Below are 27,796 nucleotides of genomic sequence, written 5' to 3'. Positions count from 1 at the left end.
ACCATTTGTTACCATTTTTAACCTGCAAAGCGTTTCTTAACCCGAAAAGTGGCAAAACTGGAAGCAATTTTTAAGAGAGTGAGAGGGGAGAGAGCGAAAATGGCTTTCTCTTCTACCACAGGCTACCAGCAAAATTTCTGCAGGTAGAAAATGGCAGAACTGATTTTTCGACTTTTGTTTGACGATTATTTCACAAAATGGACGAAAAACCGAAGAAAAAGTCGAACACTGACAACACTAAGTTAAAAACTGTGAAATAAAAGACGAAAATTGATTTTTTATGTTTTTTCTGACATTGCTTTTCTGGTAAAAATGTTCATGAGAGAGCAATTTTGACACTCTTCTCTTTTACCACTCTTACCATTAAAAAGGTAAAGGAACAAAGCTTATATAAATGCAAGAGCCGGTAATAGTTCCTTGTCCTGAATAGCATGGTACAATAATACAGGTAGCATTATCATGCCAGCTGATGGTAACGTAATGTGTCAACTGCATTGAATTAATGTCAAATTTTGACACCTTATGTTACCAACAATTGCCGATGCGGCTACCTGTGTATTTGTACCATGCTGAATAGTTCCTCGGAACTAGTTCGTTCCGCAACTACACAACTCTACCTTATACGGCGGTAGGTTTTTGAGTTTGGCTTTGTTGTTATCTTTGTCGGTGAGTGTGGAGAATAAATAAATAAATTAATTAAAAATATACTAATTGACCATACAAGTTCGCGGTATACGTTACACCATGTTGAAGAAAATTGTTTAAATCGCAAAATTGTTTTCTTTCAAAACAATATGGCACCGGATTTGGGAGGCTGGATACACAGTTTTGCGGTGACTGAAACTCAAACCCACAAAGCTCTACAAACGCTCTACAAAATAACATCAATAGTGAGTACCCGACAAAAAACCTTCTAGATTCTTATTAATTTCGGAGCAAGTTGAATGTTTGGACTGGATTCGGATCGATTTGAAATTTTTACTACAGGTAGGACTTGCAGTGCTGGGAAGTCCATACTTCCCGAGATATAGGCTCCGAAAGTTCAAAAAACTCCACTGGTTTTTGCATATGTTTAGTTTAAATCGAAATTGTTTTATATATAGCTTTATATATAGTATTTAAGACTTTTTACTATGGACAGGAACCAATCTCGGCTAACGCCAACAAAATTTTAGTTTAAATCGGGGGGGTTCCGAAAATTCCCTTGTTAAAGTAAGAAAAAATTTTAAATTAAAAAAATGTTGTTTTCGTGCCTAAATTGGCTCCTGTCCATAGGAGAAAGTCTTAAATCCCCGGCCGAAGGCCGGCTACATAGGAAAAACTTACAATTTAAAAAAAATTTCAAATTTTTCCCGTCAACTGGTAGTGTATTCAATTCGTTCTTCGAAATTTTTTTATAAACGATCCGAATCCAGTCTAAACATTCAAATTATGCATTATTTTCCTATCCCCCCTACTCCTCCCGCCCAGGTTTTTCCCAGATCAGTGCCACAGGCTTTGACAACATTAGTCGTATGGCGACGGTTCCATGATATCAAAAAGTTACATCGTGAACTAAAGAGAAGACATAAAAGTCTTGGCCTACCGGGTTTTATGCCAGAACCCATAGATTGTTCATTTTTCAAGCGCTTCGATCAAGATGTTATACGAAAACGGAAGGCGTATATTGTATCGCTGTTGGATTTTGCTGCCCAACACCCGGCTTTGTATAAGTCACACAGCTTTGCTCAGTTCTTTAGCAGTGAAACAACGCCCTCAAATAAACTACAGAAGCTAGTACAAAAGGCAGCACGTAGCTTTGGCAGGAGTGGGGAAATTGAACAATTTGATGTTGTGGATAGTTGCAGCAGTAAATCAAACCATGATTTTTGTGAAATATTACCAAACAATAAGGATGAGACACAAGAGGAAGAGAGGGAGGACGACGATTTTGTTATTGTTGATGGTGAAAGCTTGGACAAAGACGAGGAAGAAGATACCATAATCGAAACAAGTGTTTCAACAAAATGCAATTTACGTTTCTTGACCCCCATGGCATCTGTTGAGAGTGAAGATAGCGATTATATTTATGATGCAGCTCTCGAATTCAGTTCAGCCGTACAAGCAGAGGCAAACTTGGATTATAATGATGCTTATACACGCTATAAAGCCGGTGTTGATATTTTGCTAAAAGGTTGCAAAGATGATATGAATGAGGATAGAGTATACATTGCCAGGGCTAAAATAACCAAATATTTGGCCAGAGCAGAGGATATACATGAACGATTCTTAAAGACATCCCAAAGATCGATTGCTTCCATTGTTTCAACATCTAACTTCCAATTAGCTTTAGATGTATCTTGTAACACAAATTCTGAAAGCTCCGGTTTCTATTTAGAACGTCCTTGGAATCACATGGCTAAATATAAAGTAAATGCCCTGTTGGGTAACAAGGTATTGCTGGTGTCATGCATAACGGAGCCGTTAAAGCCAAAATATGTAATGAAAGGTATTGAAAAACCATCCAGCAACTCACCCACACAAACAGTATTCCTTCCACAGCATGTACCTTATATGGTGGATCTGTTGGCATTTTTCCAATCCGATCAAAAAATCTTTTTACTACTTAAGCTGGCCTTAGGTGGTAAACTCATCGATTATGTGCATAGTCAAAACCAAAGTAATGATAAACCTGTTGAAGACGACGAAACAACTTTGCAAGATGAAACATCTCAAACAGATTCATGTGAAGATGTCCTCAACTTGGTGGAATCTTCAAAACAGCTCATAGAATCTGTATCGAATACAATAAATGAATCGGAGTTTATACCCCGTTCGGTAAATGGCATACTTCTGTATAGCATTCCACAACATCTGTTGAAAAGATGGTCCCAACAACTTCTTGTTGCCATACATGCTTTGCATGAGAAAAGTGTCATATTGTGGTGAGTTTTAAGAGATGAATATTTTGTTTGTTTGATTTGTTTAATTTGAAATTTTGTTTCAGTGATCTCCATATGGATAATTTATTACTAGACGAAAATGGTCAATTACTTCTCACATATTTTTATCAAAACGAAGGCATCTCATCGGATAGTTTTATTCACAAATCCCTAAATCCAAAAGCCTTGGAAAATCATTTTGTTGCACCCGAACGTCCCTTGACTTTACGTTCAGATTGGTGGAGTTATGGTGTTATTTTGTACGAATTGTTTGCTGGTTTGGTAAGTGTGGATGAAAATGGAAATTTTTAATTTAGATAAGGTGTATTTTAACCACACCCCCTCCCCCTTTTAAGACTTAGGATGCTGCAGAAGTATCCAAGGAGGACGATGGATATCTATTTGTAACATTACATTTGGATATGGCAAAGTTTTTAGGATCAGACGGAGGGCTGCTTTGTTGTTTGTTTTAAGACTTTGAGGAACATTCCAAGACGTTTGGATCCTAACCCAAAAAATATTGTACTATGGAAAAGAAAAGGAAATACGAATGAATTGTAATATTGGACCCGAAATAAGTGAATTGTGGACAACGGTTGAGGCACTCTCGAACTCTGGAAAGAAGGAAGGGAACAAAATGAATATTCTCCCAGCTGGCGGAAAATCTGAAATTTGTTCAACGGGTAGGTCTTTTCATCCTGATTACAAAAAAATAAATTTGGGGGGAAGTCCATACTTCCCGAGATATGGGTCTTTAAAGTTCCGAAAATTCCGTTGTTTATAGCTTCGCCATTTGTGAACGGATTTCGGCACGGGAGCAACATTTTCCTTTAATTTTTTTCAAGTAGCCGGCCCTTAAGGGAATTTTGGGAACTTCAGAGGCCCATATCTCGGGAAGTATAGACTTCCCCCAAAGAACTTTATATTTTTGTAATCAGGACGAAAATATCTATTTGTGGTAAAAATTTCAGATTTTCCGCCAGCTGGGAGAGTATTCAATTTATACCGAAGGAAGATAGGGCCTTAGTCACGTTTGTCGTCGTTACACTTAGGACCATTATTATATGTGTTCTTTTACTATCTGATGGATTTGAAAATCTAAAATATACCAATTTGGAGGCATTATAAATATGATTGAAATTTAATCATCACTTTTAACTTTAAGTTAACCGGAACGCTATAAATCTGTTCGGTAAATCCAAACTATAACAAAAGGAGACTTATAATAATGGGGGTTACTGATCGGAAGAGGTGTGCAAGTTATTTCAATCGATGGAATCTCCATTGAAAATTTACAGGGTTGTCCCGCTGCTGAAACTGATCGATTTCACTTTTGTCGCCCGTATCAAGGACCCTTGAGGCTTTAGTCCTCCTCAGCGTCAGAAATAGCTATACAGTTGCCGAACATCAGCATGGGTTCCATAAGCCGCACATCACGACAACACTCAGCGCTGTTTGAGGACATCGAGCACACAACCCTCCGGCCAAGTTTGAAACGTTGTATAACACTGTGCAGCAGCATTTTTGGGGGGTGGAAAATTTCTTTTGAATATGAAAGCACTTGATGAGTATACTAAGAACCCAAAAGGAAATTTTCGCCATAGGTCAAGTTTCTGAGATATCTCGCGATGAATTTTTTGATTTTTTCCCTATAATACTTGGTAAAATAGCTCCATATCTCTATTTGGCGTTGTTGTAGCTTCATTTTGAGGTGACATGTCTTCAGTCAAATCGATTGGCGAATGTTTTTGTAGAACATTTCATTCTTCTAACTCAATGCCTTTCATGTCCTTTTCGTCCTTTATTTCTTGAACCGTAGTGAAAGTACCACAAGATGAGATTTTTCAGCATCCAAATATTCTACAAAAATGTTGATCAGAAGATTTTAGCTACGGTTCTCTTTGACAGCTAATCGATTCTGTCACATTTTCATTGTCCTTTCTGACATTTAATCGGTTTTGGTTCAGAAATAAATTATGTTTTGTTTTTCTGTATATTCGGCATTGGTTATTTATTGGTATGTAGACATAACAGTTGGTTATTGCTTATGTAGACATCTGGGGTGCTTCTGAAATATTTACCACAAATAGCTCTTGTAATGGTGAACACGTTAATAACAAATTTTCTTGGAGGATAGATCCGGTTATCTCAATTTTTGATCCGGATATTCCGACATTAAAACGGATTTTTGAACCGGTTTTAAGTAACCGATTAAACTTATATGTATACCGTTAAAAAGCTTATAGAGTTGTCAATCAAATTAAATTAATTCGTTTCTGAAAACTTTGTTAGTTGCAGTTCTAGAACAAAAAAACCGATTTCTTAAACCGTTTTTAAGGAAAAATATCAAAACGCGCAAATATGGAGATCAAAGGCTGGGGGGCGATCAATTCTTTTTGGCGATGAAAGTCGATGAAGATAATAATACGAACGCGGAAGGACAGTTACGCCGTAGGTCGAACTTCTGAGTTATGGCGCGATCAAATTTCGCTTGTTTTTTGTCATGTAGGTATGTATAGTTTGTCAAGAAAGAATTCATTTCGCCATAACTCAGAAGTTTGACCTACGGCGTAACTGTCCTTCCGCGTTCGTATTATTATCTTCATCGACTTTCATCGCCAAAAAGAATTGATCGCCCCCCAGCCTTTGATCTCCATATTTGCGCGTTTTGATATTTTTCCTTAAAAACGGTTTAAGAAATCGGTTTTTTTGTTCTAGAACTGCAACTAACAAAGTTTTCAGAAACGAATTAATTTAATTTGATTGACAACTCTATAAGCTTTTTAACGGTATACATATAAGTTTAATCGGTTACTTAAAACCGGTTCAAAAATCCGTTTTAATGTCGGAATATCCGGATCAAAAATTGAGATAACCGGATCTATCCTCCAAGAAAATTTGTTATTAACGTGTTCACCATTACAAGAGCTATTTGTGGTAAATATTTCAGAAGCACCCCAGATGTCTACATAAGCAATAATCAACTGTTATGTCTACATACCAATAAATAACCAATGCCGAATATACAGAAAAACAAAACATAGTTTATTTCTGAACCAAAACCGATTAAATGTCAAAAAGGACAATGAAAATGTGACAGAATCGATTAGCTGTCAAAGAGAACCGTAGCTAAAATCTTCTGATCAACATTTTTGTAGAATATTTGGATGCTGAAAAATCTCATCTTGTGGTACTTTCACTACGGTTCAAGAAATAAAGGACGAAAAGGACATGAAAGGCATTGAGTTAGAAGAATGAAATGTTCTACAAAAAGATTCGCCAATCGATTTGACTGAAGACATGTCACCTCAAAATGAAGCTACAACAACGCCAAATAGAGATATGGAGCTATTTTACCATGTATTATAGGAAAAAAACCAAAAACTTCATCGCGCGATATCTCAGAAACTTGACCTATGGCGAAAATTTCCTTTTGGGTTCTTAGTATACTCATCAAGTACTTTCATATTCAAAAGAAATTTTCCACCCCCCAGACTTTGAGTTCCATTTTGTGTCACAGTGTAATCAATCAATTTAGAAACAATAAGTCCAAGCCAAGTAAAATGAAACAGGGAGTTCCCCAACGTGGGGTTATATCTCCGTAACTGTTTAACCTCTACTATAGTTGTGCCAAATGAACTATATGGAACTACGCAGTTCCAATGACCCACATAATTTGTATGATGAAACTGCGTATACGTAATATCACACGTTACATTGTATGACGTTTTGGAACTAGTACAGTGAACTATGAACTAGATTACCCAACTCTAACCTCTACCTTTCCTGTATTCCGCCCCCTCCAGACGATAGCGAGAATGTAACGTATGCGGATAATTGTACAATCTTGGCGTCAGGTACCTTCCCTGATGTCATTTGTAAAAGGCTGAACTCCTATTTGAACTGATCTTACCACGCGAAGATTATGCAAATATACGCCACTAAATCTACGGCCACTCTTTTCGCCCACCTGGACAGCAGAGGTGAGAACAGAGAATGAATGTCATGGTCAATGGTAGCTGTTGGCTTTAGAAGACCTCCAATGATCTTCAGTTGCCTTTGGAAGACCTCCAAAGGTCTTCTGTTGCCTTTAGATGACCTCAAGAGATGTTCTGTTGTCTTTAGAAGACCTCCAAAGATCTTCAGTTGACTTTGAAAGACCTCCAAAGGTCTTCTGTTGCCTTTAGATGACAACAAGAGATGTTATGTTGTCTTTAGAAGACCTCCAAAGATCTTCTGTTGCCTTTAGAAGACCTTAAGAGATCTTCTGTTGTCTTTAGAAGACCTCCAAAGGTCTTTTGTTGCCCTTAGAAGACCTTAAGAGATCTTCTGTTGTCTTTAGAAGACCTCCAAAGGTCTTCTGTTGCCTTTAGATGACCTCAAGAGATGTTCTGTTGGCTTTAGAAACCTCCAAAGATCTTCAGTTGCCTTTAAAAGACCTCCAAAGCTCTTCTGTTGCCTTTAGATGACCTCAAGAGATGTTCTGTTGTCTTTAGAAGACTTCCAAAGGTCTTCTGTTGCCTTTAGAAGACCTTAAGAGATCTTCTGTTGTCTTTGGAAGACCTCTAAAGGTCTTCTGTTGCCTTTAGATGACCTCAAGAGATGTTCTGTTGTCTTTAGAAGACCTCCAAAGATCTTCAGTTGCCTTTGAAAGACCTCCAAAGGTCTTCTGTTGCCTTTAGATGACCTCAAGAGATGTTCTGTTGTCTTTAGAAGACCTTAAGAGATCTTCTGTTGTTGATGTTCTGTTGTCTTTAGAAGACCTTAAGAGATCTTCTGTTGTCTTTAGAAGACCTCCAAAGGTCTTCTGTTGCCTTTAGATGACCTCAAGAGATGTTCTGTTGGCTTTAGAAGACCTCCAAAGATCTTCAGTTGCCTTTGAAAGACCTCCAAAGGTCTTCTGTTGCCTTTAGATGACCTCAAGAGATGTTCTGTTGTCTTTAGAAGACTTCCAAAGGTCTTCTGTTGTCTTTAGAAGACCTCTAAAGGTCTTCTGTTGCCTTTAGATGACCTCAAGAGATGTTCTGTTGTCTTTAGAAGACCTTCAAAGATCTTCAGTTGCCTTTGAAATACCTCCAAAGGTCTTCTGTTGCCTTTAGATGACCTCAGGAGATGTTCTGTTGTCTTTAGAAGACCTCCAAAGATCTTCAGTTGCCTATCCTAGGGTCATCAGTTGCCTTTAGAAGACCTCCAAAGGGCTTCTGTTATCTTTAGATGATCACAATATATCTTCAGTTGCCTTAGAAGACCTCAAAGGGTCTTCCGTTGTCTTTAGAAGACCTCCAAAAGGCTTCCCTTGTCTATAGAAGACATCCAATTTTTTCTGTTGTCTTTAGAAGACATGCAGAGGTTTTCTGTTGCCTTTAAAAGTCCTCCAAAGCTTTTATGTTGTCTATGGAAGACCACCAGAAGTCTTATGTTGTCTTAATAAGACCTCAAACGGTGTTCTGTTGTCTTTAGAAGACCTCAAGAGATCTTCTGTTGTCTTTAGAAGACCTCCAAAGGTCTTCTGTTGCCTTTAGAAGACCTTAAGAGATCTTCTGTTGTCTTTAGAAGACCTCCAAAGATCTTCTGTTGTTCATATAAGACCTATAGAGGTTTTTCTGTTGTCTTTAGAAGACAGAAGAAGTCTATAGAAGACCTCCAAAGGGCGTCAGTTGCCTTTAGAATACCTCCAAAGATCTTCTGTTGCCTTTAGAAGACCTCAAGAGATCTTCTGTTGTCTTTAGAAGACCTCCAAAGATCTTCTCTTGTTCATATAAGACCTATATAGGTTTTTCTGTTGTCTTTAGAATACAGATGAAGTCTATAGAAGACCTCCAAAGGGCGTCAGTTGCCTTTAGAATACCTCAAAAGGTCTTCCGTTGGCTTCAGAAGACCTCCAAAGGTCTTCTGTTGCTTTTAGAATATCTCCAAAAGTCTTCTCTTGTCATTAGAAGACCTCAAAATGTCTTCTGTTGTCTTTAGAAGACCTCCAAAGGTCATCAGTTGCCTTTAGAAGACCTCCAAAAGGCCTCTGTATTCATTATAATACCACCAAAGGTTTTTTGGCCTGTAACTTTTTACACATTTGTATAGGTATGCACTCTATTTTCATTCAAAATTTGGGCATCGTATCTATGTTGGACAACAGTTTCGGAAACATCCCTCACACTAGTGCAAAATTTTGCACTTGAGTGCAGTTTAAGTTCTGTTTGAGGATCGTTTAAACATTTTTACCGAAGGCACTCCTTACAAAAGTTCAAAATTTTCAAATAAATGCTGTATCAGACCTATTCGAGAATTGTTTTGAAATTTTCATCGAAGGTAGTCCTTGTTATTCCGATTACAACGATATAATTTTGTTTCGTGTGCAAGCAAGGTATTCGTTGCTAGGGAACTTGCTGTTATATGGTGCTAAAAATGTCCCGAAGGAGTGGCTTGATACTCACACCACACGCACTAAAGTTTTTTGTTGCTGTAGCAGCATAGAAACCTACGTAGAAGCAAAGGTATGATTTCGGGTCAATCCGGTGTGAAAGAACTCGCTGCCGTGGGATTGACACTAAACAAATTCTGCACTAAAGTTTTAGAAATCGTTGTTGTCTTTCTTGCAATTCTCTACACTTCTTGTGCTAATGATTTTTATTTGCCTTTTACTTTTTCAGCCCTTCAAAGCTGCTCATCCGGGACAAATTGATTTGTATGGATTTGTACAATATCCCGAAAATATTGAAATACCCCAAGTAATGCGCAGCTTATTGGAAAAATTATTGCAACAGGAACCGGAAGAGCGCTTAGACTATGAGCGTATCAAACAACATGAATATTTTGCCGGCACCAATTGGGAAGAGATAAAGCAACAAGGCTTCAATGGAATTGCGAGTGAAATTAAAAATTAATCTATTTTTTTAACAAAGTTGTTTTTATTATCGAAAATATTTGTTTTTTTTTATTATTTTAAATTGTTTACTCTTTTTTGTTGTATATTTTTTTAAGAAATGTTCCTTATTTGCTTTAGTTGTTTTTACAAAAAAAAAAAATATATTCATAAAAATTAAATTACAAATATCTTTCTTTTTATTTATTTATTGACTAAAATATAAAACTAAGAAGGGGAATGAAATTAATTTTAAATATTGAAAAAAATTTTAAAAATAAGATTTTAATATTACGGAATCATTAATAATTGGTTTGAATCTACGACCAATTGTTTTTTATCTAAGTAATAAATATTATTGTCACAAAGCACAACAGTTTGTTTTTTTTTTACTGTAGAAATTAGAATATAAAATTAAATTATTAATTATTTAAATGATAATATTTAAATTTATTACAAGAAAGGCACATTTGGAATGCGTTTGTTTTTTGGTAATTAACAATTGAATTTGTTTTATATAAAACTACTTATAACCTACATATGGAACATGTTGCTTTTGTTAAACTAAATGAAAGATTTCAGCTTAAAGTTGTATATATTTCTAATTCTTGTAAACCTCATTTAGGCTTTGAAATTTCTTATATCTACGATTTAAGGCACATTTGGAATGGAATTTTTGGAGTTAGAACTAAAGTTTCTAACAAATGTACAACTTAATTGATAAAAAAAGTTCATTCTTAAACATAAAACTTTGGACAAGACTTTGGATTTTGTTGTTTTTGGTTTGGTTCTAAGGCTAACTTAACAAGATATAACTAAAATATACATAGATAACAGAAGAAATGCTTGACACACAAATACGTATAAAAACAAAGGACAACAAGGCATGGGACAACAATAGAAACATACCGTTTGGGGACAAGTCACTGAGAGACCTCTATAAGGTCATCTATAGAAGTACTATCACAAATAATAGGAGTCCATTCCAAGAATGGTCTTGATGGTATTCAGAGACAGATGTTCCCACAAACATCCCTGGAGGGACTAGGGTGAATTCTCATTTCGACGAGTGCACACCGATTCATATTAGTCCAATGATGTTTACTTTTATAAACGAATCCGGACGGCGTGTCTTCGACACCATTTGTAGAGAAGTTTAACATGACCTAGGAAATATCACCAACATTTGCTACCGTTGAAAATTTGGGCATAAGTTGAATATACGGACTGGATTCGGATCGATGATAAAAAAAATTTCGATTTAAAGGAAAATTTTGTTCGCGTTAGCCGAGATTTGTTCCTGTCCATAGGAGAAAGTCTTAAAACCCTGGCCGAAGGCCGGCTATATATGACAAAATTTCGATTTAAACTAAACTTATCGTCAAACCAAGGGAATTTTTGAATTTTCGGGGCCTATATCTCTGGATGTATGGACTTCCTGCCCATGATATATATATATTGGCGTGATCAACACTGCAAGCCCTACCTGTGATAAAAATTTCAGATCGATCCGAATCCAGTCCAAACATTCATCCTGGTCCAAAATTTGATGTTCCCTGGCCTCGGGGAGTCGAACCTGGGGCCTAATTACGACATTCGATTCGATCGAGCATTTGCTCGCGAATGAAAAAATTGAACAATTAAACCCTATTCGCACCACCAATTGCACATTTACTAAGGTAGATGCATTAGCAGTTTGTTACATCAATGTCAAAAAGTTTTACAAAAATAAATCATTTCGCACATTTTTCTTGCACAACTTCATTCTGAAAGTATTACCCAAACTACTATTCAACAATTTCAGCAAATATTTACATTTTTTCATTAATAAGGGGTAGTTTACACTATCAGCCAGTTTCTGTATGTCGAAAGAAGAATGTGTGCGAATGAAAAACGCCCGAACTTTAGTTTTCGAAATAATTTTACCTTTGCTTTTGTTTCAAAACCAAAAACAAATTTGAAAAACACACAAGAGTTTGGACGTGTTTCTTTCGCCATACAGAAACAGGCTGTCATATGACACGAAATAAAAACATTCCATATCTACCCACGCAGGCAATGTGGAGACATAATTTTATTACATTTTTGCTGGTGTGGACGCACAAAGTAAATGGCGTAAGGAAAATCCCCAATATTGCACATATTAGCGACTATATAATGATGGAAAATTTCATGTCATGTGACATTTACATATAGTGTAAACTACCCCTAAGTTTGTTTTTTAGGTTTTGTTTAAAAATAAACACATTAGCTCTGTTCCTTTACGTGTAAGAATCTTCAAGTGTTACCACTTTTTACTCGAAAAGCGTTCCTTTACTTCAGACACCATACAATTCATATGGGAGCAGTTTACAACTTTTACCACTTTTGCCGGTTTTACCATTTTCAAAAGTAAAGGAACAGACCAATTTTGTACCATCTACTTTCTTACTAGGCGTTTACACAAGACAGACTGTCTGCAAATACAACCCTGATTTACTAACACATACATACGTTTGTCAGCTGTCTCCCAGCTGTCCATCATTTTTTCACAGACAATAGGGAAGACAAATTTTTGGCATTTTTTTGTAAAAATAAGTGAGATGATAATTCAAATGTGCTGAAAACAAAAGAATATGTACAAAAGAAAATATGTGAACGGAAAACGACATGAAATCGATGATTTTCATTCATAATTTCATAACTGTTTTTGCAGGTGTCTGGACGCCTACGTCACACAGGCAAGTTTTGGGTTTTTGACAATCAATACATAACTCAGCTGTCCTGTCATGTGTAAACGCAGGGTTAATGTTCTTTGAAGAACACAGGTTTTCATAGTTCGATTTTTTTCATTCACGAGCAAATACTCGATCGATTCGAATGTCGTAATTAGGCCCCTGAGCATTCAGTGTGGAAGGGAAGAATTTTCCTTGATTGTATTTTTTTAGTTACCAAACTGAGAAAAAATCGTTCCGTTCGATTAATGACTGAAGTAGAAATAAAAAACTTTAAATTTGGTCGCGGAGGCAATTGACAATGCAACTAGAATACAAAATCGAGTTATTGGTTACTTTCGATCTCTAGATTTTGTGTAACTTTCTCTTTTCCCTCCACTTTTTTCATAACGGTCGACAAAATGGTCGATATTTGAAAAATTGTCCCCTTTGTTGTTGGTTTTGCTGCTGTCTTCTCAAAAGCCAACGCCTTTGAATTTCATGTCTATTAGGCGGAAGTGAGGCCGCCGCCGCCATTGGTTGTTTATGATGTGCAAGCATTTCTTTTAATGCAAAAAAGGCGGCAAAACATAAGTATGAGAAACTGTACCATTTTGTTGTTGTTGTTGCTGCTGTTGGGATTGATGTTGATGGGCGGCAGCAGTTGCTTCTTCACTTTTTATTACCGTTTGAAGATTCGAGTCATTAGGATCTTCTCCCGAGGTTCCAGACGGTGTAGTAACATTCAAGTGGCTTGTTTGCTGGGAGGACTGTTGTTGCTGTGGATCATGGGTTATGTGGCAAATGCCACCATTTTGTTCCAAACCATTACTAGGACCCACATTTAGATACTTGGATTCTTCAGCCGTTAAATATTTAGAACTTGTACCATTTTGTTGATGTACCAGATGGACAGTGGTGCCATCTGATAAATGGGTTGCTGTCGACACATCTTCACCCATCAGACCACTGGGTTGAGTCATGTATGCGGAACCATCATGATTATGCAATTTTTGTACATCATCCGACTGAGTGCCGTTTGGTATGACACCCCCTCCACCACCGCCCATTTCAACTCTTGGTGGACTACCATATTCAAAATGACGCATGGGGAATATTTGTGATTCATGGACATAGGTACCATATTGACTGGTATACGTTCCATAGGGACTTGCCGCCGGCGAAAGTAAACTAAATTGTGGACTCAGTTCATATGGTGGCTGATAGCTTGTCCAACTATCCATGGATCCTGGCGGTGTTACTGTAGTTGTTTGTGGAAACGTGGCAAATGGTGCTGCTAATGTTGTATTCAACGAGGAATTGGGCGGAGTACTGGTCTTAATGTAACCTGTTTTACGTGGCGGCTCATGTTTACGCCATTTGGCACGACGATTTTGAAACCATACTTGTACCCGTGATTCACTTAAATTCAGCTTTATGGCTAATTCTTCACGAGCAAACACGTCGGGATATGGTGCACGTTCGAAGGCCCGTTCTAATTCTTCCAGTTGATAGGCCGTAAAGGTAGTTCTGAAATGAAAAAAAAGAGCAGTGAAGAAATTAGTTTGTTGTTGGAAATGAAAAAAATCAAATTGAAAATTAAAAAAGGTAAGTAAATTCTCAAGGAGATCAGTCAAAATTTTTTAACAGACAACATTCAATATTAACTGGTAATTGTGCCACGATATTAACCAGACACACCTAATGTAAAAACAATTCGACTTCTTGTGGTGAATTCAGTCAAAATTGACAAAATTGCCACAAATTGTTTCCAATTAATCTTTTAAAAAGACTTTGAAACGTAGATTTAATGACATATTGGATGCGAGACCAGCGGAACTAAGCTAATTGAGGAAAATCTATTGGAGCTAATGGAAACACATTAGGGACCGGATGAAATTCCCGGAATCCAGCAATCCCAGCAAGAGAAATCATCAGTAAGTACTTGTATGCACCATTTTCTGTAGTCCATAGAAAGTGATGTTGATTTTTTTCTTTGAGAGGATCTATCAAAGAATCCGAACTTTTTGGATGACAAATTTATTTAGGATTTGAAACCGTATTTAAGAGAGTCAGTACAGTATGCCCTAAAATTTAATTGGATGTTATGACCGTTATACTAAGTTTACATTTACGAAATCCACTCGATTTCAACTGTCAATTCCATTGCTCAAACGTCAAATTAAATCCAATCGATTTCAGATGTGTTTTCATTTGACGTATACACAAAGGAATTGACAGATGAAATCGAGTTGATTTCGTAAATGTAAACATAGTATTATGGTCCAGGCACAATCTGTCCGTTGAGTGCCATTTTAAGGCGTCAAATACATACGATCCGTTAAGTGACGAGTTGCGTGTTGAAATCAACAAACACATGAAGTGTGGTTGTTGTAACGCGGCGCTCAGCTGACCGTAGCTATTTGCGTCCTAACGCTTAAAAGCAACAAGCACATGCAATTTTCGTAACTCTAAAGCCACACGTTGAAACTTTCATACGAAACGTACACAGATCTTGGGAGAGTTCGGAGCTGAAGGAGCTCCTTCACTAGGCGTTTAAAGTAGTCCCAATTTACATTAGGCGAGTTTACTTGCGGCAAGTCCCTGTTTGTAGGAGAGACACGTAAGGGGGAATGGAAATGGAAAAAAATTGTTCGTACCGGCAATTTTCAGGCAATTCCTTTTATATTTTTCGTATTTGAAATTATTTTCATTGTTTTGAAAACAAAACATGTCGGAACAGAATTGCCTTTTATAAACGCAAGAGGCAAGTTTAAAAGGGAACGAGAAAAATTGCCGCAAGTAAACTCGCTTAATGAAAACTAAGGGTGAAGAAGCGGCGTATTTCATCCTGTTCACACCTTTACACCAGACAGTTTGTCTTCAAATACAACTCTGATTTACTAACACATACACACATTTGTCAGCTGTCTTCCAGCTGTCCATCATTTTTTCACAGACAGCCGGGTTAACAAATTTTTGACATTTTTGTGAAAAAGAAGTGAGATGATAATGCAAATGTGCTGAAAAGAATAGAATATGTACAAAAACAACATATGTGAACGGAAAACGAAAAGAAATCGATGATTTTCATTCATAAATTTACAACTGTTTTTGTAGTTGTCTGGACGCCTACGTCACAGTTTTGCGTTTTTGACAATCAATACATGAACTCAACTGTCCTGTCATGTGTAGACGCAGGGTAACCTCCTCTCTCTTCCAAAAGCTTTGAAAGGGCCTGTTTATGTATGTCGATAAGAAAACGAATGCGGAAGAAAAACTACCAAATTTGAGTGTGTATTTCAAATTTGTTTTTTGTTTTGAAGCAAAAGCAAATGAAATTATATTTCAAAAACTAAAGTTTGGGTGTCTTTCATGCGCACACATTTTCGTTTCGAAATACATAAACTGGGGGTTAGAGTAAGTGCCGGTCCACAATAGAGCGATTTCATTGAAAAATTTCTCATTAGAGCGTTTTTCTGGATTAAACACAATTTACATTGGAGCTTTTTACCGGGTTAACCTTCTTTCTAACGTACTATAAAACGCCATTTACATTAGAACTTCTTTTCGTGTTAACCTTCTTTATGAGGATTTATTTGATGTATACACAGTGGAATTGCCATTGGAAACTCAGTGGATTTATTAAATCCGGTTATATGTAAACAGGCCATTATACTACGTTTGCATTTACGAAATCAACACGATTTCAATTTGCGTATATGTCAAATGAAAACGCATCTGAAATCCATTGGATTTCATTTGACGTTTGAGCAATATAATTGACAGTTGAAATCAAGTGGATTTCGTATATGTAAACTTATAACATGTTTAAGTGCATTATCTCGATTCATTTGACAGATATTGTATGAAAATGACAAGTTAAATCGACTGGATTTGCTAAATCCACCATAGTCTAAACGTACTATTACTCTGTATCCATGTTTATTCCACCATGATTATGAAGTATGCAGGCCGACGCACGGTGGTCGAAAGCACTGATCTAGCGGCGCGAAATTCATAACTTGCAAACGAATTGAGATACGTCACTGAATTTTTCATTTTCAAATATGAAAAATATCGGCTAATGTGTTGGTATAGCCCCCATATAACGGTAACTTTCGATTTTCGGTATTTTGAGGATTTAAGCCACAATTTCGTAGAAAATTAGCTGTAATTTGGCACTTAGGGTTCCTAGTGGTCACAAAATATTTCCACCAAAAATTATGAACATAGGTCCACGTTTTGATATAGCCCCCATGTAACCGTACCTCCCAATTTAAGATATTTTGAATATCATGACCACATTTTTAATTCAATTTGGCTGTAATTTTGCATTCCGTGTTCTCACTGCGTATAAAATCTGTTTGCAAAACATTTTCAATACGGATTTATGTTTCGATGTAGCCCCTTTTATGGTACCTGCGATTCGTTGAATTTTTACTTGTTATCCCATATTTAATAACATATTTAGCTATAATATGGTATTATAGTGTCTCCGGGGGTAGAACTTCTCCTTGCAAACATTTCTCAAGATAGGTCCATATTTTGATTTAGCTCCCATACAAATGCACAGCTAAATTTGTATGAATTTCATGCAAAATCCCTTATTTTAAAAGTGCAGTCATCAAAAGATTTGCAAATATTTGCAGCCCGAATGTGGTTATTCAGTATCCAGAGAGTCCAATTTCATTCCCCAAAAAATAGTCGGACCTAAGTTCGGCCAAGTTTACAAGATGCACTCTATGGAACAAGCGCGTGCAACCCATAATAACACTAAAAAATTGAATTTTTTGAACATTTATTGCTATATAACTAAGTACATTCAGACCCCAAACTAATTTTTATAATTTAAATCATACCCTCTGCTATTAATTAAAAATATATCTTGTAGATTTTCATTACGAATTTATTTAACATTTAAACAAATATGAAGTTAATTTTTTGCAAAAATTTTTTTAAATCTGATGCAACAAAAACTTTTGTATTTGATAGTGAATAACTGAGTGAATATTTACAACAACAAAAATTAAAAAACAAAATCTTTGTCTGCAAAGTGTCTGTAATAGATACAATGAAAAATATTTCGCAATTTTATAGTTCGATTTTTTTACTTTTGCGCCGCTAGATCAGTGGTTTCGACCAGTGTGCGACGGGCACAATGAGTAAAAGTTTAGAATTTCGGAAGAAGCAGATCGCCACCGACGACGACAGGTTTCTTAAGTCCGTGTTTATACAGGGAAAGTTGATGGGAAAGAAAATTGAGTTTATGGGCGAGGGAGTAGAGAGGAATAAGAGGGGGTACACACACCTCTGTACTGGCAAATTCTGTTTTGTTTCGTTTTTCTTCGTATACAACCTGAAGTTGGCTGCAGATTTGTTTTTGCATTTTCTTTCATATTATTTACAGCGTGTTTTTGTAAAATGTTTTTGCCCATTCGTTCGTCGATTTCATGAACGAAGACACAATTTGGTTTTCATAGCGGTTGACGTTTGTATTCGTGTGACAAACAAATGAAAGCTTTTTATTTTCGTAATTTTTTGATTTTCGTAACAAAATCAGACGAACGAATACGTCAAAAATAAACGAATGGAAAAGACCCATCGTTTTGAATGAAAATTAAATAATTTGAGTAATAAATGGCACAAAACACACGAAAACTGGAAGGGAATGCAATTTTATTTATTTCTACAGAAGCACGCGCGTATATGCACATCCGTTTCTTCATATTATCACAATTATTTTTGCACAAATTTGATTACATTTTTTTCTTATTTTTTGTTTGTCATCTGTTTATCGGGGTTGCCATCAAGTAACACATTTTACGTGCAGATGCCTATGCAAAATTCACAAAATAAGTATCATGGAAACCCTGAAATATAAAAGCTTTTATGAAATAGACGAAAGCTTTTAGATAAAAACGAATGGTTCGTAAAATTTTACAAGAACCAAATTTTGAACGTATACGTTTTAGTACGAACGGTTCGTGTGACAGGCAAGCATTTTTACAAAAACACCCTGTTACTCTGTCGAGAAACAAACAACAGCGAAGACAATTGAAAAAAAACCTTTTGGAGGAAAAACTATATTTTTAAGCAAAAACAATTAGAAATAAGTGGAAATATCAAAATTAAAATACAATTTAAGGGTTCCTTTAATAATTACCCATTTTTACTTTTCATTACAATTTTGCCTTGGCTTTGTTTTTGAACGGCGCAATGAGAAAATGAGTGTAAAGAAGAATAAGAAAAATTATAAAATTGACACAAACATGATTTCCGTGTCTAAACAACAAGGAAATTTTAAAAGAAATTGAGAAGAAAAAATTTTCTTTCCAGTTTGAATGTCTAAACATGGTCTAAGTTTATGGCGGAATAAAGAAGAAAAAATAAAAAAAAAAAATGTTTTAAAAGTAGAACGTTTTCGAACTTGATCTATGTTTGAAATGTATATTCGCAGCATAAAAAAATGGAAGTTGTATAATTGGAGTTATGATTTCACAACATCTTTTGATGTAGTCCAACAAAGTTATGAAAAATGCACTCCGTTCGATACATTTTATAAGCAGTTACTTTAGAGATCCCTAAAAAACAAAATTGGTTGATCCCTATTCAGCGATTTGAGTAAATGAGCGATATATTGTATGAAAATGACAACTAGTCTAAACGGTATATAGTCTAAACGGGGTATAAGTTGCCATTTTTATCGCCCTTATAGTAAGTTTACATTTACGAAATCCACTCGATTTCAACTGTCAATTCCTTTGCTTAAACGTGAAATGAAATCCAGTCGATTTCAGACCAGTTTTCATTTGACGTAGTATAAGCAAAGGAATTGACAGTTTAAATCGAGTGGATTTCGTAATGTAAACCAAGCATTAATGATCGTATAAGTGCATAGTCTAAACCATGTTTTATTTTGTCCCCCTCCTTTACATGCAAGTATCCTTTTAAGGCTTGGAAAGCGTTTCGGTACTATAAAACTTAGTCCACTTTATAATAGTACGTTTATATATAACCGGATTTAACAAACCCACTGGGTTTTAAATGTCAATTCCATTACTTATATTTCAAATAAATCCTCAAAGAGAAGGTTAACCCTGCAAAAGGCTATAATATAAACATGGCCTAAGAAAGCAACTTTTATAGTACGTTTAGATGTATAAATTCACTCGATGTCATGTCAATTCCATTGCCTATACGTCAAATAAATTCTCGTTATAAATACACTGGAATTTATTTGACGGTCACACTAGGGAATTGACATTTGAAATTGAGTGGAATTGGTGAATATAAAAAGATGTTTTATAACAACTGTTATATGTAATTTGGGCTTTAACATGCCTCTGCTTCAATTCCTCATTCTATTCCTACATTAACTCTCTACCTATTTAGTTTTAAACCTAGTTTACATTGGCACCAAATTACGAGTTTTACAAAAATATGTAATTTATTTGACACATATTGCATGTGATGCATTTTATTTTCAAACTCTTTTGATGTATATGCGCTATTATCCCAATAATATAGGATACTCTCCACTTACCTCGTTTTCTTTTTCTTAATGCCATTGGGATCTCCTTTCTTTTTGTTGTCATTCTTTTTCGCAGCAGGTGATGTATTACTATTAGCCAATGACGATGTCGAACCATTGCCGTTATTATTTTGACTGGCGTCTGGATTTGGTGGTGAACACATTTCATCATGTTTACCACCTTTATTAAGTTTCAGACCATTTGTTAAACCAGTTGGAGATTGTTGCTGCGGGTTAAGACCACCGCCACCATTGGCTTGGGGCGAAGGACCAGTTAAAACATTATTACCATTGGGTGTTGTTGGTGGAGGAGCACCAGCAACCATGGTTGTCTGGTGTAACAGACTCCCGTCAGTATTTGGATTGACCCCCAATGTGGATGGAGCAGCCGATGAGTTGCCGATTAAACCATTAGCGGTTAATGGTGACATATTATGTTCATTGGCATTAATAAGTTCGTGACTGCTGTGATGATTGTGATGGGGACTGCTGGTAGCATAGATATGATGAGGATGGGGTTGATGATGAGGATGTTGCTGCTGCTGATGTCCATGGGGATCATAATCCATTTTACCATTGTTACTGTGGAGCTGGTGTTGTTGCTGCTGCTGATGGAGGTGTTGATGATAGTCCAGCATGGCATTGGGGGAATGATGTAGTTGCTGCTGTTGATGATGGGGATGTTGATGATGAACCATTGACTTGTGATGTGGATGACCCAAGCCGTTTGGTGTATGATTACCGGGTTGTGATGGTGGTGGTGTTGACGAATATTGTTGATGGTGATGCTCCAATTTGTGGGCCGATCCATTGGCTGTTGTCAAATATTCATATTTCTGGGTAGGCGAATAACAACCCATCTTTGTCACATATTCCATTTTATTATCATAATCAGGTGTGGACGATTTATAGGCATCCATTTTGGGAGATGTTGAAGACAACAGTGTTTGACAATCTGGCAAACGCTGTGAACACAAATCTGTAGATCCTGGATGCTGCATAACCGTGGATCCCGGTGGCAAACTTAACATTACCGAATGCATGCCATGGGCCACAGAAGTCGGTGTTAAAGGTTTACCATCCAAAGGACTTAAAGGTCCTGAAAATTCACTAAATATTTGATCTTCAAAGGCGCTGTGCTCCATGGTAAATCGTTTTTAATTTGTTTTTGTTGTATTTTAGGAACTTTGTTTATTTTTATAATTCTTTGTTGTTGTTTATATTTGTTAATTGTAATAATTACATTTATTCGTAAAATAGTTTTAATTGAAAATTTCGCACGACTATTTAAATGTCTGGTGGTGGTGGCGGCGTTGGCAACTTAATCCATTTTGCTTAATCAAAGTGTGCGCGAAATTAAATCAATTTTAATTAATCAAATTGATGATATTGGCGGGGAGAACAAGAATCAACAGCGTGTCTAAGTCAGTCCGCTTGAGTGGTTAAACGTATTAATTACATTAAACGCAATTGTACAGAGTCTGGTAATCGATTCACATTGATAAAAATAATCAAAATCTCAACACTTTTATTTAATGTTTTTTTTTCATATTGCTTTACAATTCATCTTTTTTTAACTATTTTTTTAGTTAACGTTTTTATTATTATTTTCAAAACACACAAAAACGACGAATACACAACACCACTCTACCGTTGTTCTTCTGCGTCGAACACGAGGCCCTTAATTGAATCCGCAAACGGCGATGATTGTCTTTTTATACCCAATTTAAGTGAACAGCATTTTCAATTTTATTTCCACCAATCAGAATTCAGTAATGGCCGTTTTGTCCGCTAGGTGTGTTTGTGTGTGCCATGCAACAACCACGAATCATAGCATTGTATTGGATGTGTGTGCGCCAGTGTGTCGCTGCCACTGAGATTGAAGAGGAAAGAGTACGCCAAATATGGAAGTTAAGCCAGAGTACACTAGAAAGGGAGGGATGATGATCGTTGTTATTGTTTGCGGTGCTTTGCTGACTAGGCCTCTGGGAGTATTGTGCGTGTATTGCTTCCTCTGGTATTGTGTCAGTTTTGTTGATGCTGGCTGTGTTGTTTGTGCGCTCATAGTTATGTCGAAACCTACCGCTATAACATTTCCTGCATTCTTACAAATGTTCCCAGGAAAGAAAAGCCAGCATAATTAAAGTAATATTATCCTGAGAATTTTGATTTTATTCCACTGCACTGCAAAAGTAAAAGTTATTGAGAAGGGGAAAAATGTAAACGGAAAAGTATTAATTCTGTAAATGTATGTGTTCGCTATTACCTGCAGCTAAAATCTACGTAGAATCCGGTGAAGGCAGCGATTAATGAAAACTTGTGGTCGTTTTGTAACACCGTTGGTGACCTTCCACGTCCTGCTTCCATACAAAAAGACGGATTTTGACATTGGATTCTGAACTTTATACGTAGACTTATGCTAAGTTTACATTTACGAAATCCACTCGATTTCAACTGTCAATTCCATAGCTCAAACGTTAAATGAAATCTCATCTGGATTTCATTTGACGTTTAACCTATGGATTTGACAGTTGAAATCGAGTGGATTTCGTAAATGTAAACCAAGCATTATGCTGTTGTTTTGATAAGTTGGGGACAGCATTCCAAATGCTGCTTTAGTTTTACTAATTTTTGATTCTACATCCGGATCCACCAAGCTTCCCATATAAGAGAATTGGTCTACTGAGGCATAGCTTTGACCTCCAAGCATTTTTTAAGAAATATTTTTTTTCTCTAAAACGCATGGTACAATTATTTTACAGGTGGAGGCAAGTGTTGTTGTACAACAAACGTGACAACAACCACATAGGAATTTGTTTTTGTAAGTAATACTTGTGTCACTAGTATTTGTAAACAAAACATAAAAAAGTGCCAATAAATTATTTTAATTTCAAAAATAAATATTTTTAGATTTGGGTACATAATTTGAAAATTGCAATCATCAAGGATATTTCTTACAAAAAATGTTTGGGATCGCTAAAAATTTAAAGAAAAATTAAAGGCTGCTTCAAACTTATGTTTATTAGGGCTTTAAATTCTTTTTTAAATTATAAAAAATAACACATATTTTGTGAAATCATCTCTGCATCGCGAAAAAAGTTTTCGCATCGAAACGATTTAAGTATTGTCTGTTCTCAATGGAATCACATATTAGTTGTGTCTTTTTACTTTTTCAGTAATACCCGCTTGCGACGAAAATTCCAATTGTCGCAATTTAAGTAGTCCAGAACTAGTTCTAATCAGTACTAGTACAAATATTGGCCCCTAAGTAATGCGAAGGGAACCAATTGTCACCTTTTTATCCCCAAGTAAACGAGGATTCTTCAGTTGCGACTTAATTAACTTAACTTAAACGACGAGTTGTATAAATAATTCACATTTACATTTTCTTCATAACTTTAATATAAATGAACCATCCAATAACAGAAGCTAGTGTTGATGGACTGAATATCTTCGTACATATTATTCATATTGTTCTGGTATAAAAAGGAATACGAAGGAAACATGCAAATCGCCCTCTTCTTCTCTCTACCCGCTAGCAATTCCAATTGTCGCAATTTAAATAGTCCTAAACTAGAGGTAAGTGGTACTAGTTCACAATTGACCCATAAGTAATGCGAAGGGAACCAACTGACACCTATATATCCCTAAGTTAACGCGACGAAGCGTCAGTTGTGACTATTTCCCACCACTTTTTTTATAAATAAATTGGTATATGACTGTAAACCTGGAACTAGTACAATACCACTTACAGGTAATGCATAGAGTGTCAATTGGTTACCTCCTATGACATCCCCATGTTAAAGTTTACAGTTGATTGCACTGTGAGGGGTCAGAAGTGGAACTAGTTACTATAACGCTGAGAATCGACGAGTTTCCGATGCCGAACTAGCCCATCGCGCAACCGGGTAATTACTCAGTAACTTGTTTTCAGAGAGTAATGCTAAGTTTACATTTGCGAAATCCATTCGATTTCAACTGTCAATTCCATAGCTCAAACGTCAAATGAAATCTCATCTGGATTTCATTTGACGTTTAACCTATGGATTTGACAGTTGAAATCGAGTGGATTTCGTAAATGTAAACCAAGCATAAGAGAGATTTTACTCTTTGATACGAAAATAGAGCTATATCAAAAAGTGGACCTGTACTGACAATTCTCTGGCGGAATATTTAATACCACCAACGAAGACTATATGCCAAATTTTATTTATTTCAGTTGGATAATGCTGCTACAATTATCAAAATTACTAAAATCGGGAGGTACCGTTCTGTGGGAGTTATAGGTCATTTAGACTAGCAATAAATCCTCGACTGGATTTAATAAATCCAGTACAAATCTCATTGCATTTAGATATACATTTTGGAGGATTTAAATGGCAGTCAGCTGATTTTTGTTCATAGCACAATTATCAAGGTAGATGCATCAGCCCATCTGATCGAATTTGAAACGTCAAAAGAAGTTGTTGTAAATTGAATTCGTCTCAAAAAACATGCGCCAAATTACTAATTTATTGTTTAATATTGAAAATGTTAGCACATTATGCTTATAAATGATAACTAAAATAAATAAAGAATTATTTTATCGTTTAGACATCGTAAATATTAGTCTTGGTTAATTAAAATCAACTTTGTGCATCAAAACAAATTAAATTTCTCCGCCTTGTTTACAAATTTTGACATTTTAAATTATTTTTATTGTAGCAAGTCACCGATGCATCTACATTGTTTCTTGTGCCAGCTTGCAACTTTTTGTATTTTCTAGCAACATGTTGCCAAAAACAGAGTTGTATACGAGGATTTATGCCGGATTTAAAACAAATCCACTCAATTCGAGGATTTATTTTCGTATGGAAAATCTGGTAGATTTTGGCCGGATTTAGCAAATAAAACCTGATAATGCGCTAAATTCGGCTAATGATGTCATATCTAAATAACCTATTATACCAAAAAAATATATAAAAAATACAAATATATTTCTTTAATTTTTTGCACGCTAGACGTACATTTTTTCCCACTGTGCGACATGAAAATGCTGTAGAATGTGACCCCTTGAATCTTGGAGTAGTTGGCGATCGGAATTCCGCTATCATCGATAATGACATTCAATTCAGTGCTCAACTCTGCTGTCGATGTGATGAACAGAGTGGGGTAAGATTTAGTGGCGTATTTTTACGTGTAAAAGGTGGTAAGATCAGTCAAAGAAGACTTCAGCTTTTTACAAATGACATCAGGGAACGTATCTGATGCCAAGATCGCACTATCATCCGTTTGCAGGGAATAGAATACAGGAGAGGTAGGGATTAAACAGTTCCGGGGAACTGTGTGGAAGTCTCCAGCATCAACAGCTTTTCAAAAGTCGTACGCCACCATCTCTGTTCTATCACACGACTTGCTCTGGTCGAGTCCTCGACATACATATGTATGTATAAGTGCAGCACTGTTGTCGTGTTGTGCTGCTAACGAAAATCTTTGCTGATGGTCGGCAACTGGATAGCTATTTTTGACGCTGGGGAGGATTAAAGCCTAAAGGGTCTCGGGCGACAAAATCGACAACGGTCTGTACGATTCACCTTTGTTGGCATCCTTGTCCTGCTTCAGTAGCGACACCACCCGCCCATTTTCCGCACTTCGGGAACGATGTGGGTGGCTAGCGACAGGTTGAGAACTTTAGTGGAATACTCGACCTCCAGGTCATCCAGCTGTTTCAGACTTACTAAGGAGATTTCATCATTGCCAACACATTGGATGATTTAGCGTTCCTGATAACATTCGCAACATCATCCATTGTCAATTGTGGTGGTTTATCCTGGGCAGATCTAATGCGTGGTAGTATTCTTCTCTTCGCCCAGTAACTCCAGGGATGCTCGACGTACTGTCTATTAAAAAAGAAACTTGCGCACCTCTACGGTTCAGTCAGCATAAGGTCGCCAAACATGGCTAAGGTCCAATTTACCTTTTTTCCAGGGTTTGAGAGTGACTTAACCGTTGCCTACAATCCACTTATTCCGGCTCCAATATTACAACTCTCCAAATGATTTTGTTTAATTGCAATTCTTCACATGATTAAACCACTTGTCCCGCTTAGACTCACCGACCAACCTTTTAACTTGCAGTGTTCTCTCCCTTACTCTGGGGTTGGCACAAAGAAACTCATCATGCTCAGTTGCTAATCCCATCGCCTCTGCTGGGCGGTTTGGTCTCACTTCGGATGTTCGACCAGCAGGTACATGGTGAGCGGCTGCAGCACTGATGGTGTCTCAGAACGTCCTTTCTGCTACCCGAACACGAGAAGGTTTTGGCAGATCTCTAAATCGGTGATTAGTGAACTCTCTGAAACTAGGCCCATGATTGATGAAATTGCGGCTTTCAGTGGTGATGAAATTGGACGATCTGCTGAAGGAGACAATTATGGGGAGATTTTCTGACCCAAGATAAACGACGCGTTGCTAGGTGACGTTTTTGTCAGACCAGGTGACACGATGGTTATGTCTGATGAACTGTGACACTCTCCGTTAACGCTTGTAGGAAAGTCCTCATTGACTGTGCAAAACATAGAGCTATCAATCTGCTCAGCCTGCACAATACTCCTCGAGGACCGAATGCCATTACTCATGAGCATAAAGTCCCCCAAGCCTGATCTTCCAAAAGCGGGCTAATGTTGGGACTATATTCACTAAAGAACTCTACCTCGGCAGTTCCGTACCTCCATGTACGGGTCATTAGAGCTAGACTCATAATATGTACTATATCCTCGATCTTACCTCGGAGTCCATTGCAATTAAATTGCAAAAAGGATGCTTTATCAGGGATTGGAACAGCAACGGCTGGTGTAAAGTGCTGCGTGTGCGGCTGCTGTTGGGGGCAGCAGCTGGAAGCTGTGTTCACGTAGCATGCAGCAAGATAGTCCCTGTCGTAGTCACATGGACGGGTCGAGAACAACCACTGAGACGCATCCACTCCCGGCATCTATTGCAACTCACCGTAGTTTAAGTGTTGTGTATACGGTCCTGGGGTTTCCTCCGTCCCGGCATGGAACAAAAGAATCCGGAGCGGATACAAATACAAACATGTATACACTGAGGTGGTAGCCGCTGGCCGGAACACGAGTATTGTGTGGTTCCGGGTGAAACCGGTATCGAAGACTCCGCCGCCATGGAATCGAGTTCGATCGTGGAAATCGATTTCGATACTAAAGTAATTTTTTTTTTTTGAAATTGTTGTAGTGGGGAACTTGATCTACGAACGAATAATTTCATAACATTTCTTTAATTAAATTTCTTTAGTGTGGAACCGTACTTTCGAGGTTACGTAAACTGTTGCATTATATAATAAATTATATAATCTTTAAGAATGTGTATAAATTTAAGAAAAGAGTATTCATACGAATAATATAATAGCCCGTTTACATATAACCTGATTTAATAAATCCGCTGGGTTTCAAATGTCAATTACCTATAAAAATCCAGAAATTATTGTCGTCCTTATAGCCTATTTATATTATAGCATTTTGCAGTGTTAACCTATTTCATGAGGTTTATTTGACGTACACGCAATCTGGAACCCGGTTATAGGTAAATGTACTAGTAGGTAAACTTAAAACATACCAATTTGATTGTGTTGCACCCAAAATCTATGAAAATGTTCCTAAATCGTAAAAAATCAACATTCTTTATTTTTTAAAAATTGAAGTTTTATATTTTTTATGACGATTTTTTATTTAACCCACGTGTAAAAACTTCCTTGTCATCTAAACATCGCCCGGATAGATGCAACACAATCCTAAATG

General features: G+C 36.7%; 2 protein-coding genes across 2 annotated transcripts; one reads left to right on the top strand and one right to left on the bottom strand.

The window, feature by feature from the left end:
• Nucleotides 1-617: 617 nt before the first annotated feature.
• Nucleotides 618-10,151, top strand: LOC141394559 (ribosomal protein S6 kinase-like 1). Its single transcript, XM_073969169.1, has 4 exons — nucleotides 618-890; nucleotides 1,471-2,924; nucleotides 2,987-3,203; nucleotides 9,569-10,151. Exons 1-4 carry the CDS (start codon nucleotides 795-797, stop codon nucleotides 9,800-9,802), a joined length of 2,001 nt encoding a protein of 666 aa, XP_073825270.1. The 5' UTR covers nucleotides 618-794; the 3' UTR covers nucleotides 9,803-10,151.
• Nucleotides 10,152-12,656: 2,505 nt separating this feature from the next.
• repo (homeobox domain-containing protein reversed polarity) lies at nucleotides 12,657-22,087 on the bottom strand. The gene is made up of 2 exons (XM_073969131.1): nucleotides 20,020-22,087; nucleotides 12,657-14,003 (listed from the first exon to the last, which is right to left on the bottom strand). Exons 1-2 carry the CDS (start codon nucleotides 21,150-21,152, stop codon nucleotides 13,040-13,042), a joined length of 2,097 nt encoding a protein of 698 aa, XP_073825232.1. The 5' UTR covers nucleotides 21,153-22,087; the 3' UTR covers nucleotides 12,657-13,039.
• Nucleotides 22,088-27,796: the final 5,709 nt, after the last annotated feature.

The sequence above is a fragment of the Musca autumnalis genome, unplaced genomic scaffold, assembly GCF_047663935.1.
Source record: "Musca autumnalis isolate F117 unplaced genomic scaffold, ASM4766393v1 scaffold_1, whole genome shotgun sequence".
NCBI classification, from domain to species: Eukaryota; Metazoa; Arthropoda; class Insecta; order Diptera; family Muscidae; genus Musca; species Musca autumnalis.
Note: the sequence above shows the minus strand (reverse complement) of the source record. Positions and strands in the feature narration are given on the sequence as shown.

Coding starts and splice junctions, on each gene's coding strand:
- LOC141394559 (XM_073969169.1), top strand. CDS start 795: ATGGCACCGGATTTGGGAGGCTGGATACACAGTTTTGCGGTGACTGAA. Junction 891..1,470: donor TCTACAAAATAACATCAATA/GTGAGTACCCGA, acceptor CCTCCCGCCCAG/GTTTTTCCCAGATCAGTGCC. Junction 2,925..2,986: donor GAGAAAAGTGTCATATTGTG/GTGAGTTTTAAG, acceptor ATTTTGTTTCAG/TGATCTCCATATGGATAATT.
- repo (XM_073969131.1), bottom strand. CDS start 21,152: ATGGAGCACAGCGCCTTTGAAGATCAAATATTTAGTGAATTTTCAGGA. Junction 14,004..20,019: donor ATTAAGAAAAAGAAAACGAG/GTAAGTGGAGAG, acceptor TTTTCATTTCAG/AACTACCTTTACGGCCTATC.